General features: G+C 41.7%; 3 protein-coding genes across 3 annotated transcripts in view; all 3 read right to left on the reverse strand.

The window, feature by feature from the left end:
• LOC138597933 (protocadherin gamma-C5-like) overlaps nt 1-17,807 on the reverse strand; it is a 456,071-nt gene that overhangs the window by 274,142 nt on the left and 164,122 nt on the right. The window lies entirely within an intron of this gene.
• Nucleotides 10,076-12,508, reverse strand: LOC138598420 (protocadherin gamma-A12-like). The gene has a single exon (XM_069670204.1). The coding sequence runs from the start codon at nt 12,506-12,508 to the stop codon at nt 10,076-10,078; it is 2,433 nt and encodes an 810-aa protein (XP_069526305.1).
• Nucleotides 14,150-16,567, reverse strand: LOC138598421 (protocadherin gamma-A12-like). The gene has a single exon (XM_069670207.1). The coding sequence runs from the start codon at nt 16,565-16,567 to the stop codon at nt 14,150-14,152; it is 2,418 nt and encodes an 805-aa protein (XP_069526308.1).

Genomic DNA, 17,807 nt, shown 5'->3' on the forward strand with positions numbered 1-17,807 from the left:
AGAATATATTACGTCATGTGTAATGTAGACATATATAGGTATAGGTTATACTTAATGTAAAAAGCTGCAAGCATGTTGTATATCTGAAACACATATAAGTGTGTCATTTAAAATAAATAAAAACATGTTCCAAGATTAACCATTTGCTATATTGTTTTTTTCTGTTTTACTACTTTTTTATGACAAACGATCAGAAAAGTAAATTGATATATTTAGCAGCAGAAATGCCTTTAACCAGCTTTGTGCTTACCCAGCCCTATGTGTTTTCAGCACCATGGACAGAGCTTACTGGCCTTATCAGGATGACCGCAAACGTCCTCTTTTGAACATCCATTTTAAATAAACTGTAACGTTTGGCATCTTAAAATAAGATGTTGCTTACTCAGAGTGCCGCTAATCATGACGATCTCCTGAATGAATGTAATTTCAAAAGAGAGAGATACAGAAGAGAAAAGCAGCCCCTCTTGTTGATATTAAACAAAATAATCTGTAAAAAGCACAACTACTGAAGTTTAAACAGTGTGACTTTACAAACATAAAAAAAAGTAACTTGCAGCAGATAAGTGTAAGCGTAGCGGGGGCACTGTGTCAGCTATTCTCAGGTCTGTACACGTTCCTATGTTCCACAGCATCAAGGGAACGCCTGAATTCCACAGACAGCTGTCTACTGACATTATAACACTGTGAACCTATGAAACTACTGCTTATGCAAAACAGAAAAGTGCATGGTTAAAAAAAGGCAGGGGATGCTTAAATAGTTTGAACTAACCAATTCTAGGGTAGTTGGTGTGTTATTTGTTCCAGACTATACAAAATTAGGTTTCTGCATTTTTCCTCATATCTATTATTAGATGAGCAGAAACAGGTACACTTTATATAATGCAACCAAGTACATTTAGACAGAAGATTGCCTGGATAATTTCTAGAGCTAAATCAACAGCTTTTTGTAGAAGCATGAACAAAAACTGAAGGGGATAAGTGGACTGGTTTAGGTCCTACTTAAAGGAGGGGCATTTCTGTGATGGTATTGCCATTGCTAGGTCAGCTGTTGGGGTTCATCGTAGGGTGTCCAAAGGCTCAGTGTGGTCCAATTCTTTTATTCTATCTACATGCTTCCTCTTGGCCACCTCATAAAAACACATAACAATTAGCATTTGTATGCTGATGATACTCAGAAATATATAAGCTGTGATTCTGCAAACAATTACTGTCTTAGATGTTTTAACATCAAGACAGAAAATACATAAAAAGGAATGCAGAACTGCTAACCTGTGGGCATAAATTACAGCACGAATCCTGAGCCAGAAAATCACTGGCATAAGGAAGACGGTACAAGATTACGAAATATACATAAGTTATCTAAATTTAAAAAATATATATGTGGACACGTGATGAACTTACATGGAAACGTAAAGATTAGCCTCTGAACACAATGTGTCTGAAACTGGAATATCTAAACTGCAATTCTTACCTGGGGAGAATCGTCAGGATCGACAAAAGCCTCAAGAAAGTCAGTTGGGCTTTTCCTCAGAGTCTGGTCAGCAGGCAGTGTGTTGTCATTGTAAGATGACACGAACTTAAAGTCACTGGTTCTGGACCCTGTTGTCAGGTAGGCGTCATAGTTGTAAGTGCTGCGTAAAGTTCCTGTGCCGTCAACATCTGCGTAATTCGGAGGCAGATAAGCACTGGGGATGGCCACTGCTCCGTCAAACAACAGTCTGGGCTTTCTCCTGCGACAAAACCTCACACCCAGGATGATGATGATGAAGGTCAGAAAAAAGGTGGACACAGACACCAGCGCGATGATCAGATAAGAGGTCAGCTTGGAGTTCTTCTCATCATAAGAAATGTCCTTCAGTTCTGGCACCTCAGCCAAGTTATCAGAGATCAGTAAATACATGGAACAGGTGGCAGAGAGAGAGGGCTGTCCGTTATCTTTCACTGCCACAATAAGGTTCTGTTTCATGCTGTCAGATTCAGAAATGTCCCGCTGGGTCCTGATCTCTCCGCTGTGGACACCAATAGTGAAAAGTCCCGGATCAGTGGATTTCACTATATGATAGGACAGCCAGGCGTTCTGTCCGGAGTCCGCGTCCACCGCTATCACTTTGGACACCAGAGAGCCTCCGTGTGCAGCTTTGGGGACCAGCTCGGTCATGAAGGAGTTGCCCTCCGGGGCGGGGTACAGTATCTGAGGAGAGTTGTCATTCACGTCCGATATGAACACACTCACGCTCACGTTGCTGCTGAGCGAAGGAGAACCGTTGTCTCTGGCCATCACGGCCACTTTAAAGCTCCTGAACTGTTCGTAATCAAACGACCTCACAGCGTGGATCACCCCCGTGTCTCCGTTAACAGACACATAGGAGGACACCGGGGCACCGTTCACCTCACCGGCTAACAGAGAATAAATCACTGTACCGTTTTGTCTCCAGTCGGGGTCTCGAGCAGTAACGGAACATAAAGTGGAGCCAGGTTTGTTATTTTCACTCACATATGCGCTGTAGGACTGTTCCTCAAACACTGGTGGGTTGTCGTTGATGTCTGCTACAGATAACTCAACAGTTTTAGAGGACGACAGAGGTGGAGAGCCCTCGTCAGTGGCAGTGATTGTAATGTTGTAATCAGACACTAGTTCACGGTCCAGTTGTCCTGTGCTCACCAGAGAATAATAGTTCTTAATAGAAGGAACCAACTTAAAAGGGACATTTTGCTGAATGGAGCAGCGGACCTGTCCGTTAGTCTCAGAGTCTCTGTCCTGCACGTTAATGATGCCCACCTCTGTACCAGGTGACACGTTCTCAGGTATGGGGTTAGTCAGTGATTTCACATGTATAACTGGGGCGTTGTCATTTACATCAGTGATATCAATCATTACTTTGGAATCAGAAGAAAGACCATATCCATCTTTGGCATCGATGCGCATTTCATATTTAGAATTCGTTTCGAAATCAAGTGCCCCTATGACTTTTATCTCCCCAGATTTACTGTTCAGTGAAAAAACCTTTTTAGCCCTTTCTGAGATGCGGCTAAATTCATACATCACCTCCCCGTTGACTCCCTCGTCGGCATCAGTGGCAATTACTGTGACGACTATAGTATCAAGGGCAGAGTTTTCAGGTAGACTCGCTTTGTAAACGGCTTGGTCAAACACAGGGGCGTTATCGTTAGCATCTAGTACAGTCACATGTATATTGGCTGTTCCTGTTCTTTGTGGATTACCACCATCAACGGCAATCAGCAGGAAATTTAAATCATGTTCTTTTTCACGGTCCAATTCTTTATCCAGAACCAACTCGACGTTCTTGGATCCATCAGTATCGTCTCGAACAGATAGAACAAAGTGTTCATTGTTTTGTAAACTGTATTGTTTAACCGTATTTTGTCCAACGTCAGCGTCGTGTGCTTCATTAACACGATATCGAGCTCCTTTGTCGGCAGATTCCCTTATTTCTAGCTTAATTGTATCCTTTGGAAAATTGGGTGAGTTGTCGTTTACATCCTGAATGAGCAGTGAAATGCGGTGCAGCTCCAAGGGGCTCTCTAGTACTAATTCAAATTTAAGCATACACGAAACCTTCTCCCCGCACAGCTCCTCTCTGTCAATCCTTTCCTTGATGACAAAATTTCCCGTTTTCAGATCAATATCGCAATAGTGTTGATAGCTTTCCTCAGTATCAATACGGGCTTTACGAGTGAACAATTTTCCCACTTGCAGCCCTAAGTCCTTTGCAATATTTCCAACAATGGATCCGGGTCTCATCTCCTCCGGAACAGAATAGCTGAGGTCTGCAGTGGCGATGTGGACTGAGACAGCAAGGCCGAAGAGAAATCTCAACCAAGATTTTCCTTTGGGGTCCATGGTTTTTCCGCAAAGAGAACCCGGACACTATTTTTTTCTATTCCCGGATACAAATATAACGTTATAGTAAAATAAATATACGCCGCCCTTGTAACAATGGCGGTCCTGGCAAAATGCTACAATTACCCCCTTTGCAGTGGGTGGAGGAACTACCCTTCTCGCATACGCGAGCAAGCAGCGACGCCGTGAGTGTATTTGGAATATTGCAGATAAAAACTATCCCAACATAAGATTTCAGAACAGCTTCCAACAACAACACTATAACTCTAATCTACAATATTAAGAAGCAAATTTTAATATTCTAACAGGGATGTACTGGGAGTTAGTTTAACATAAGAATGAAGAGAAAACACAATTCAGCACCACGGATAGCACTTGATCGGCTCATTGTAGACCCTTAAATTTTTTCTCATTTAACATTTGCGTTCTCAGAAAATAACTATGACAGACTGATCACAGGACAAAAAATATCCCTGCTCGTACAATTAAAGTGATAGAGGATCTAGTGTAACATCTATAAAGTGACAATGGCAAACACGGGTTCAATACTTCACGTCAAGAGGCCGACAAAAATACTTTGTGTGTAGAGGGTCAGTGTAACAGTATGTAGAGGGTTTGATAGCAACACACTGAAATTTAGACAGTGATATGTTTGGAGGAAAAAATATTTTAACCTTCACACACAGACTTCTTTTCATCGACAAACCATGACTGGGCGATCATTCCCCTTCATTTCAGAGAAACGAAGCATAAATCGTAAAAACAGCATTAAATCTTCATCAAGGATTTTAAAACAAGCGTCATTGCCAGGCAAAACCGAAACATACTGTAATTCCTATTCTCAAATTGTAATATATAAAAAGGCGCATCGGTCATACTTTTAAATGCATGAATATAGTATTGTGCAAAAACTTAGTAGTGTACACAAGCCGTATCTGCTGCAGCTTCAATGATCCAATGCATACCTAAATGAGTGGATGCAAGGCCACTTGGTGATAAGTGTATGTGCATGGCAATACTATACTGGAAAGACACAATTAAGGGTAATTGCAAACTACAAAAGGTATATTTGTCCTACCTCAGGAGATTCCGCTGAGGGACCAAACACTTCAGCAAAGTCTGTTGGGCTTTTCCTCAGAGTCTGGTCAGCAGGCAGTGTGTTGTCATTGTAAGATGACACGAACTTAAAGTCACTGGTTCTAGACCCTGTTGTCAGGTAGGCGTCGTAATTGTAAGCGCTGCGTAAAGTCCCTGTGCCGTCAACATCTGCGTAATTAGGAGGCAGATACGCGCTGGGGATGGCCACTGCTCCGTCAAACAACAGTCTGGGCTTTCTCCTGCGACAAAACCTCACACCCAGGATGATGATGATGAAGGTCAGAAAAAAGGTGGACACAGACACCAGCGCGATGATCAGATAAGAGGTCAGTTTGGAGTTCTTCTCATCATAAGAAATGTCCTTCAGTTCTGGCACCTCAGCCAAGTTATCAGAGATCAGTAAATACATGGAACAGGTGGCAGAGAGAGAGGGCTGTCCGTTATCTTTCACTGCCACAATAAGGTTCTGTTTCATGCTGTCAGATTCAGAAATGTCCCGCTGGGTCCTGATCTCTCCGCTGTGGACACCAATAGTGAAAAGTCCCGGATCAGTGGATTTCACTATATGATAGGACAGCCAGGCGTTCTGTCCGGAGTCCGCGTCCACCGCTATCACTTTGGACACCAGAGAGCCTCCGTGTGCAGCTTTGGGGACCAGCTCGGTCATGAAGGAGTTGCCCTCCGGGGCGGGGTACAGTATCTGAGGAGAGTTGTCATTCACGTCCGATATGAACACACTCACGCTCACGTTGCTGCTGAGCGGAGGAGAACCGTTGTCTCTGGCCATCACGGCCACTTTAAAGCTCCTGAACTGTTCGTAATCAAACGACCTCACAGCGTGGATCACCCCCGTGTCTCCGTTAACAGACACATAGGAGGACACCGGGGCACCGTTCACCTCACCGGCTAACAGAGAATAAATCACTGTACCGTTTTGTCTCCAGTCGGGGTCTCGAGCAGTAACGGAACATAAAGTGGAGCCAGGTTTGTTATTTTCACTCACATATGCGCTGTAGGACTGTTCCTCAAACACTGGTGGGTTGTCGTTGATGTCTGCTACAGATAACTCAACAGTTTTAGAGGAGGACAGAGGTGGAGAGCCCTCGTCAGTGGCAGTTATTGTAATGTTGTAATCAGACACTAGTTCACGGTCCAGTTGTCCTGTGCTCACCAAAGAATAATAGTTTTTAATAGAAGGAACCAACTTAAAAGGGACATTTTGCTGAATGGAGCAGCGGACCTGTCCGTTAGTCTCAGAGTCTCTGTCCTGCACGTTAATGATGCCCACCTCTGTACCCGGTGACACGTTCTCAGGTATGGGGTTAGTCAGCGATTTTATGCTGATTTCAGGTGGGTTGTCATTAATATCTGAGATTTCAATTATCACTTTGGAATCTGAAGTAAGGCCATATCCATCTTTGGCGTCCACACGCATTTCATATATCGACTCTTTCTCGAAATCCAAAGATCCTATTACTTTAATTTGTCCTGAAGTTTGATTTAAAGCAAATACTCTTCGACCTGTTTCTGAAATACGACTTAATTCATAAGTCACCTCCCCATTTAGACCTTCATCTGCATCAGTTGCAGCCACTGTAACCACTACAGTACCTACTGGTGAGTTTTCAGGTAGCCTGGCTTCATAGACAGTCTTGCTAAACACTGGGGCGTTATCATTAGCATCCAGTACAGTCACATGCACGGTTGCAGTGCCAGTTCTCTGAGGACTGCCTCCATCGAGTGCAGTGAGCAATAATCTCAGTTCCTGCTGTTCCTCGCGGTCTAATTCTTTATTCAACACAAGCTCTGCAAATTTACCACCATCTGATTTGGACTTAATTTTCAAAAATAAATACTCGTTCGCCTGTAACGCATAGCTCTGCACAGCGTTTTGCCCTATATCCATATCGTGTGCCTCCAAAACACGGAAGCGAGATCCTTTAACAGCAAATTCGTTGATTTCTATCTTGATTTCGTCTTTAGCAAAAACAGGCGGATTATCGTTGATATCTTGTATTTGGAGTGAAATGCGGTGTAACTCCAGAGGTGCCTCTAAAACTAACTCACATTTAAGGACACAAGACGCCTTTTCACCACAGAGCGCCTCTCTGTCAATTCTTTCAGCTACAATTAAATCTCCAGTGTTAACATTTATGTCACAGTACCGTTCACGATTTAGCTCTCTGTCAATGCGGGGCTTTCGAGCAGATAATTTCCCCACGTTTAGTCCGAGGTCCTTTGCAATATTTCCGATGACGGATCCAGGTTTCATTTCCTCAGCAATAGAAAAGCTCACGTCCCCATTGCCGATGTGAATAAGCTGAAGACAAAAAGCGAGGCTGTAAAGCAGGCCTGCCGCCTGATACCCTTTGTGTGCCATCCTGAGACAAGCATGAAAAACAATTCAAAAACGATTACTGCTGTTATTTATCCCCGTGCAAAAATCATTGCGATCATTTACTATAACATACGAAACATCAGCTGTACTTGCAAAGTATCTGTTTGAAGCGAAAGGCTGACGAAAGCACATCCAAGGGTGGGATTTGTCAAGGAGAAGACCAGTCCTATAGAGTAACAAAGAAAGGGGTGGAGGAGTGTGTTCTCTGCTGGTGAACAGCGACACTGTGAGTTCAATTTCATCTCTGCACGTGAAAGATCAACACTGAATGCTTACACTGGAACTATTTTCTTGGTGCTTTCATTATACTTCAAGATCAACCAGCGAGCAAAAAAGAGCAAGCCTAATCACAAGTCAAAGGATAGCTATTTGAGAGTCTTACTGTAGAAAATGAACTCGTTATTTATAGCAAATATATTGTAAATGTATTGAACAAAAAGCCACAACTATCTTGAAATGCTACTGTAGTTAATGCAGAACAAAGACAACTGGTTGCCATCCTGCAAAGCATCTGTCTCTTGCTGAGAAAAATATACTCCAGTCCAGTAAGAATTCTATAGGTGAGAGTACAACTGATAAAGTGAATGCACAAATGTGCTGGAGAGATGAGAACCAGGAGGAATCTTAAAGAAGAGCAAGAGGTGTAAAGAGATAAGGCTGATTAAGGGTTTAAGTTAAAAAGTCACAAGAAGCCAATATGATAATATGACAGGCATGGGATTACACATAAATATTCGGTAGAGAGCTATAATTAGGCGAAGAAAGGCTGACGTTGATTAAGTGTGCTGTTACAGTATGTGTTTCTACATCTTAGGGAGCTACCATGCACATATGGATGTGCACAGAAAATGTGCATTGTAATAACATAAATAACCTTTAAATCTTACTAACAATTAACTGCATAATGAGAATGGTGTTGCATGAAATCAGTCTCAAAAGCCCCATTGCACTGCATACAGTAAACTGCCTTTTTTTTAATGGATCCAGGACAAGGGGAAAGTTTCACTGGAGGTAGAAGCAGGTCTTCTAGGCCAAAGGAGTCTTTAAGGTTCTACTTTGTTCAATTATTTGACAAGGATTCAGCTGAGTATAACTCAAACAGGGATCAGATTTTGAGACATGTCAATATGTGTTATGATTATCCTCTACCTTTAGTTGGTGGGAGACCTTAAGCAGTATCCTCTCCATTAAGAAGAGCAAATACTATAGGGATATTGTCGTTGATATCAGTTTGATTTCTAGTACCTGCTCAAGCTGGCTTACTTATAAAATACAGAAACTGGTGGGATCAGTTTCCCCCTGTACTCTCATATCGTGTATGCTACTGCATATATTTTATTTTGTCAATGATTCTTTTGTACATATGCCTTTGCTGTTAACATAATTTTATTGTCTTACATGCTTGACATTACTAAGTTTCTAGAATGTATTTTTGTTAATCAGTCTGTAGTAAATTGCAAAGCGGCCTGTTCATTTTACTGATTGCCTTTAGGTAGACAATATCTCTGTGTAAAACAGGATTAATCTGCATCTACAGAGGAGTTAATGGTTAAAGAGAGCACATAACCTGTCCAGGGCCACCTTGCAGGTGACTTTAGTTAAGCCCATGGCTCTTTATCTGCTTAATACAGCAAAAAATCCAAAGTGATATTTCTAAAAAAAACAAAAACATAAATAAACAGCATTGATACGATGGCTCTCCCTTAGGATTTTTTTATTCAGCATATTTTTTTTGACTAATCTGCCTTTTTTTTTTATTCCAAAGCAATCAGTACAACAGTTTAAACATTAACAATCAATAAATGTAATACCTTTGTGAGACAAAATTCAAATGATTAGATGAGTGCTTGGCTCTTACAAAACAGTCAACAGTACACTCTCATAAAGAAGGAATTGCCACAGTTTAATGTATTGTTGTATAGATGTTCTGGAAGGAAATGGCTTGAGGTAGACAGTAATGAACCCATATAAAAAGTATAGAATATATTAAAACCTTTCTCAGTGGGCTGTCGCAAAGGCCGTACAACATAGTGCTATTATGAATCAAGATTGAGCAAGTTAGTCTGTGTACAGAAATAGTGCTGTTAGCGGTCATGCTCAGTCTGAATCAAAATTAATTCAAAAAATAGTGATATATCATTTGAGTTTTGGTTTGCAGAAACTATTCCCCAATCTGACCACAACATTTAAGAGGTCGATCTTCACTCAGAAACGTGTTAAAAGCAGAAGAGAGCTTAATATTTTTTTAGACAACCTTTATGACTGCCACAAGGAAAATTATTATTCTGTATGCCACCCTATGATATTTATCTTAGTTATTATTATCATCATAGTGTATTTTCTACAAAAGAATAGGAAAAGGAAAACAGTGCTTGTAATTTTCATATGATGAAATGTTTATATAAATTTGAAGGGATGTCAGTATGAAACAGGAATAGGTTGAATGGCTGAAAAAACAAAAGAAAATCTTCAGAGGTGTATAATTGAGTTCAGGACATACATGTCTTCTGCATTCTGAAAACATAAAACACCAGAAAACTGCTGAAGATGAAATTAAAAGTAGAAAGATTCAAATTCCCTAATTACTTTTTTAAAATTAAAAGTCTTTCCCGTCAGACCCAATAGCTGAATTCAAAATTTATACCCAAGTGAAATTCCTGTTATCAGCTAATCTATAAGTAAAAAGTAGATATTGTACATCCATACCAAAAATATAATTAAAAAGAGTAGTTAACTGAATCTTCAGTGAAGTAAATGATTCCTACCTCAGGAGAATCATCACAGTCTCCAAATACTTCAGCAAAGTCAGTTGGGCTTTTCCTCAGAGTCTGGTCAGCAGGCAGTGTGTTGTCATTGTAAGAGGACACGAACTTAAAGTCACTGGTTCTAGACCCTGTTGTCAGGTAGGCGTCATAATTGTAAGCGCTGCGTAAAGTTCCTGTGCCGTCAACATCTGCGTAATTAGGAGGCAGATAAGCACTGGGGATGGCCACTGCTCCGTCAAACAACAGTCTGGGCTTTCTCCTGCGACAAAACCTCACACCCAGGATGATGATGATGAAGGTCAGAAAAAAGGTGGACACAGACACCAGCGCGATGATCAGATAAGAGGTCAGTTTGGAGTTCTTCTCATCATAAGAAATGTCCTTCAGTTCTGGCACCTCAGCCAAGTTATCAGAGATCAGTAAATACATGGAACAGGTGGCAGAGAGAGAGGGCTGTCCGTTATCTTTCACTGCCACAATAAGGTTCTGTTTCATGCTGTCGGATTCAGAAATGTCCCGCTGGGTCCTGATCTCTCCGCTGTGGTCACCAATAGTGAAAAGTCCCGGATCAGTGGATTTCACTATATGATAGGACAGCCAGGCGTTCTGTCCGGAGTCCGCGTCCACCGCTATCACTTTGGACACCAGAGAGCCTCCGTGTGCAGCTTTGGGGACCAGCTCGGTCATGAAGGAGTTGCCCTCCGGGGCGGGGTACAGTATCTGAGGAGAGTTGTCATTCACGTCCGATATGAACACACTCACGCTCACGTTGCTGCTGAGCGGAGGAGAACCGTTGTCTCTGGCCATCACGGCCACTTTAAAGCTCCTGAACTGTTCATAATCAAACGACCTCACAGCGTGGATCACCCCCGTGTCTCCGTTAACAGACACATAGGAGGACACCGGGGCACCGTTCACCTCACCGGCTAACAGAGAATAAATCACTGTACCGTTTTGTCTCCAGTCGGGGTCTCGAGCAGTAACGGAACATAAAGTGGAGCCAGGTGTGTTATTTTCACTCACATACGCGCTGTAGGACTGTTCCTCAAACACTGGTGGGTTGTCGTTGATGTCTGCTACAGATAACTGAACCGTTTTAGAGGAGGACAGAGGTGGAGAGCCCTCGTCAGTGGCGGTGATTGTAATGTTGTAATCAGACACTAGTTCACGGTCCAGTTGTCCTGTGCTCACCAGAGAATAATAGTTTTTAATAGAAGGAACCAACTTAAAAGGGACATTTTGCTGAATGGAGCAGCGGACCTGTCCGTTAGTCTCAGAGTCTCTGTCCTGCACGCTGATGATGCCCACCTCTGTACCAGGTGACACGTTCTCAGGTATGGGGTTAGTCAGTGATTTCAGGTATATCAGTGGAGCGTTGTCATTCACATCAGTAACATCTATGATAACTTTAGCGTACGAGGTTAGACCTAAACGATCTTTAGCTTTCACTCTCATTTCAAAAGAACTACTTTCTTCAAAGTCAATATCACCTTTTACTTTAATTTCTCCAGTTTTAGCGTCAATAGAAAACACATTTACATTGTCATCAGATACGTGACCGAAGTGATACGTAACATCTCCATTGACTCCTTCATCTGCATCAGTTGCACTCACTGTGACCACTACAGTATCTAAAGGGGAGTTTTCAGGCAGACTGGCTTTATAAGCGGCCTGGCTGAACACTGGGGCGTTATCATTAGCATCCAGTACAGTGACGTGTATGACTACTGTACCTGATCTCTGAGGAGAGCCTCCATCTAAAGCTGTGAGGAGCAAATTTAGCTCTTTTTGTTTCTCTCTATCAAGTGTATTCTCCAGCACTAGTTCAACCTTGTTGCTGTCAACAGCAAGAATGAAGTTGTCGTTCTTTTGTAGGTTGTACCTTTGAACAGCATTTTGACCTATATCTGCGTCATGGGCCTCCTCGATAGAGAAGCGGTTACCCTTCTCAGCTAACTCACTTATTTCCATTTCAATCAAACTATCAGTGAATTGCGGCGAGTTGTCGTTAACATCTTGAATATGAAGACTTAGTCGATGAAGCTCCAGAGGATTTTCCAACACCAGATCTACTTTAACAACACACGACGGTTTCTTGCCACAAAGGCTTTCTCTGTCCATTCTCTCCGATGTGATCAAATCTCCGGTGCTCAGATTAATGTCACAGTACCTTTTCCGAGATCCCTCAAAATCCACACGAGCCTGTCGTGAAGACAAGGTTCTGCGGTCAAGACCGAGATCTTTTGCTAAATTTCCAATAACAGACCCGCGTTTCATCTCCTCTGGGATAGAATAACTCAGGTCTCCATTAACGAGGTACAGTGTTAAAAAAACGGAAGCGAAGAAGAAGGACAGACGAAGCGCCGAAAATCCTTTGTCTTCCATCCCGACACAAAATGCGTCTTTGGCTTATAAAACTCACTGACTAGAGCGATATAGTAATATATCCGCAAAAAGAGTCAATAATCCAACATATGCACCAGTGCACACAAATCTATGTTCGGGGATTTAACCGATTGTCTGGGAAAAATCAAACTGATATTCATTCAGTAGTGGTGGGTGGAGTGGTGCTGTTTTCATTTTCTGTCAGCCAACAGCGACACCATGAGTCACTTTTTATCTTTACAGTGTTATGTTGTGTTATATCTTGCACACATGCTAAAATCACACATGTAATATTCAGTGAGGTACAGCCGAGCTCTGCACTATATGTTCCAATATATGACGAGAGCTTTAAAGTAGGAGAAGGGGGGAAATCCGATTTAAATTAGCATTGACTTATATCTTCATTATCTTATTAAAAACAGTACATCATTTACACGTGTTTATATCAAGTTCAAAAATTCAAGTTACAGCTCAATAGATATGCACGGTTCAGCACCATGGACAGCGGTAGGAGCAATACAAATACCAAATGCTTATATAAAACTGCAAAGACCACAATGTTAAAATATTCTATTACAAGTCAAAGGCCTGGATTTAAAATAAAAAATACCTTGTAAATAAAAACAAGTCTTATCCCAATTAAAGCTATTTTATTTCCTCATGCTTTAACAGAAAGAAATTCAAATTTTAAGATATTCAGCTCATTTATGGACATTGACCCTCTGCTTTCTTTACCATTATCAAAATCTAGCTCTTTGCAACAAGCCTTTTTTCTAGTGCATTTCAACTTCCAGACTGCTCAGCAGCGCAGTCAACCATTTCAACATCTTATCTTACAATCAGTTTACATCATATTACTAGAGTTTCAGCATTAGTTTACAAATTCTTTTCAACTAGCATTCCCAGGTATTTTCTGCAGGATATACAATTTTCCCAGTTTATCGTCTTTTTGTTCCATTTTCATCACTACTTGTACCGTTATTTATTAATATTACTTTCAATAAAATAATCATTATTACTATAAGATGCACCAGTCGTAAAAGTAGTCATAGAATTCAAATCAAGACAGGATGGCTGGGAAGAAAAAGACATCCCCTGCAACAGTTGTTCGTGAGAGCCTGAGCAGGATTTCAGCACCATGGACAGATGTCACGATATTAGACGGAGCTTTTGTCCCACAGTGATTTCAACGCTCCATGGGTCTCCAGGCATCTGATCTAAGACTCTTATCACGTGACTAAACGAGAAACTCACTAAGGTAAACATTGAGAAATCCTTTAACCGAACATTATTTTGAGAAATAACCATATTCCAGGTTAACTGAGACATGACCGGAAAATCAACCATCACTGCAGCATTAACTCAACATGTGCTGAAACGAAGTCCGAGAAAAAATCTTCCAATCACAATCAATGTGAATTGAGCTCAAAGGATTTGAGGGACAAAAGAAAAACACCTCGTCATCAATAATTGGAGTAATTTACAAATCACGCAGTGACCAATTAATCCAGGATTACTGATTGTAAGCTAAGAATTGCTTCCACGACAAAAAAACTTTTTTAATTGACTTCATATTAAGACAGGTTGCTGGGTAAGAATTCAGGAGGATAATTTAATGACTTCATTAAAAGAGTAAATGCATTATGTCCAGTGCGGTATTTGAATGGTTCCTACCTCTGGACAGGCGTCCAAGTCTTCAAACGGGTCAGCAAAGTCACTTGGGCTTTTCCTCAGAGTCTGGTCAGCAGGCAGTGTGTTGTCATTGTAAGATGACACGAACTTAAAGTCACTGGTTCTAGACCCTGTTGTCAGGTAGGCGTCATAGTTGTAAGCGCTGCGTAAAGTTCCTGTGCCGTCAACATCTGCGTAATTAGGAGGCAGATAAGCACTGGGGATGGCCACTGCTCCGTCAAACAACAGTCTGGGCTTTCTCCTGCGACAAAACCTCACACCCAGGATGATGATGATAAAGGTCAGAAAAAAGGTGGACACAGACACCAGCGCGATGATCAGATAAGAGGTCAGTTTGGAGTTCTTCTCATCATAAGAAATGTCCTTCAGTTCTGGCACCTCAGCCAAGTTATCAGAGATCAGTAAATACATGGAACAGGTGGCAGAGAGAGAGGGCTGTCCGTTATCTTTCACTGCCACAATAAGGTTCTGTTTCATGCTATCAGATTCAGAAATGTCCCGCTGGGTCCTGATCTCTCCGCTGTGGACACCAATAGTGAAAAGTCCCGGTTCAGTGGATTTCACTATATGATAGGACAGCCAGGCGTTCTGTCCGGAGTCCGCGTCCACCGCTATCACTTTGGACACCAGAGAGCCTCCGTGTGCAGCTTTGGGGACCAGCTCGGTCATGAAGGAGTTGCCCTCTGGGGCGGGGTACAGTATCTGAGGAGAGTTGTCATTCACGTCCGATATGAACACACTCACGCTCACGTTGCTGCTGAGCGGAGGAGAACCGTTGTCTCTGGCCATCACGGCCACTTTAAAGCTCCTGAACTGTTCATAATCAAACGACCTCACAGCGTGGATCACCCCCGTGTCTCCGTTAACAGACACATAGGAGGACACCGGGGCACCGTTCACCTCACCGGCTAACAGAGAATAAATCACTGTACCGTTTTGTCTCCAGTCGGGGTCTCGAGCAGTAACGGAACATAAAGTGGAGCCAGGTTTGTTATTTTCACTCACATATGCGCTGTAGGACTGTTCCTCAAACACTGGTGAGTTGTCGTTGATGTCTGCTACAGATAACTGAACAGTTTTAGAGGACGACAGAGGTGGAGAGCCCTCGTCAGTGGCAGTGATTGTAATGTTGTAATCAGACACTAGTTCACGGTCCAATTGTCCTGTGCTCACCAGAGAATAATAGTTTTTAATAGAAGGAACCAACTTAAAAGGGACATTTTGCTGAATGGAGCAGCGGACCTGTCTGTTAGTCTCAGAGTCTCTATCCTGCACGTTGATGATGCCCACCTCTGTACCAGGTGACACGTTCTCAGGTATGGGGTTAGTCAGTGATTTCAGGTATATCAGTGGAGCGTTGTCATTCACATCAGTAACATCTATAATAACTTTAGCGTACGAGGTTAGACCTAAACCATCTTTAGCTTTCACTCTCAATTCAAAAGAATTGCGTTCTTCAAAATCAATTACACCAATGACTCTTATATTCCCAGTTTTAGAATCTATAGAAAAAACATTTACATCGTCATCAGACATGTGTCCAAAGTCATACGTCACATCTCCATTCACTCCCTCATCTGCGTCTGTAGCACTGACATTAATCACTATGGTATCTGGAGGAGAGTTTTCAGGCAGACTGGCTTTATAAACGGCCTGGCTGAACACTGGGGCGTTATCATTAGCATCCAGTACAGTGACGTGTATGACTACTGTACCTGATCTCTGAGGAGAGCCTCCGTCTAAAGCTGTGAGGAGCAAATTTAGCTCTTTTTGTTTCTCTCTGTCAAGCTTATTTTCGAGCACCAGTTCAACCTTGTTGCTGTCAACAGCAAGAATGAAGTTGTCGTTCTTTTGTAGGTTGTACCTTTGAACAGCATTTTGACCTATATCTGCGTCATGGGCCTCCTCAATAGAGAAGCGGTTACCCTTCTCAGCCGACTCCCTTATTTCCATTTCGATCAAACTATCCTTGAATTGCGGGGAATTGTCGTTAACATCTTGAATATGAAGACTCACTCGATGAAGCTCCAGAGGATTTTCCAACACTAGGTCTACTGTGACAACACACGATGGTTTCTTGACACAAAGGCTTTCTCTGTCCATTCTGTCCGATGTGATCAAATCTCCGGTGCTCAGATTAATGTCACAGTACTGCTTACGTGTTCCCTCAAAATCCACACGAGCCTTTCGTGAAGATAAGGTCCTCAGATCAAGACCGAGATCTTTGGCTATATTTCCGATAACAGACCCGCGTTTCATCTCTTCTGGAATGGTATAACTCAGGTCTCCATGAACGAGGTGCTGCGTAACAAAGAAGGAAGCGAAGAATAAGATCGGACGATGCGCCGAAAATCCTTTGTCTCCCATCCTGACACAAAACGCGCCTGTGGCTTGTAAAACTTACTGACAAGAGCGATAAATAAATATATCCAAAAAAACGAGTCAATAATCCAACACATGCACCAGTGAACGCAACCCTATTTTCGGGGATTAAACCGATTCCCAGGGAAAAATCCAACTAATATTCATTCAGTGGTGGTGGGTGGAGTGGTGCTGTTTTCATTTTCTGTCAGCCAACAGCGACACCATGAGTCGCTTTTTATCTTCAGTGTTGTGTCATATTCTGCACACATACTAAAGTCGTTACAATCCAACATTCAATGGGGTACTGACGACCTTTGCAATAGGCTATATGTTCCAACATATGATGAGAGCTACAAATTATTAGATAACAAGCAGAGGAGAATCGGAAATATTCTGATTTGAAACCAGCATTTAATTATATCCTCAATATGTTATCATAAGGACACCTTAACCGTGACTAGGTTATATAATAAAGTCGGCTACACGGCAGTGGAGCACGGTTCAGCACCATGGACAGGGGTAGAAACATAAGAATAACAAATGCTTAAATAAAAGTACAAATATCACAATAATAAACTATTCTATTAAAAGTCAAAGGCCTGAATTTAAATTTAAGAAACCCTCCAAAAGAAAAGAAGCCTTATCCTCTGCAGAGCTGTACTTTTTCATTTCGCTTAAAAACACAGAAATTAACATTTGAAAATCCTCAGCTATATAAAGACATTATTGCTCTGCTATCTTAAAAACATTTATCAATTTCAAGCTATTTCCAGCAATCCTTTTAGCACGTGCATTTCAACTTTGAAGTTGATCAGGCGTGCAGTCAAATTTCAAAATCGTATCTAACAGTTTATTAAATATTTCAAGATTTTCAGCAGAAGCTTAAAAATTGATTTCAGCTTTCAGCAATTCCCAGTATTTTCTGCAAGATATACATTTTCTTCTAGTGATTATTCTAATTCTTCTTCTTTTAATAATTATTATCATTATTGAATGCATACTTATCATCATCATTGTAATTATTTCTATAACAGGCAGTAGTGGTTAAATTAAAAGTAGCAGTAAATTCAGCCAGGATGGCCGAGTAGAAAACACCTCAGGCACCATTTGTTTCTAACAGCCTGTGCACGATTTCAGCACCATGGACAGATACCATGATATTAGGCAAAGTTTTTGTCCACAAGTTATTTTAACCCTTCATCGGTCTCTAGCCAACAATTCAGACAGTATAATCAAGTTACCC

This window comes from Semicossyphus pulcher, unplaced genomic scaffold (assembly GCF_022749685.1).
Source record: "Semicossyphus pulcher isolate SPU_LCO1_2020_fin unplaced genomic scaffold, fSemPul1.0.p SCAF_2, whole genome shotgun sequence".
Lineage (NCBI taxonomy): Eukaryota > Metazoa > Chordata > Actinopteri > Labriformes > Labridae > Semicossyphus > Semicossyphus pulcher.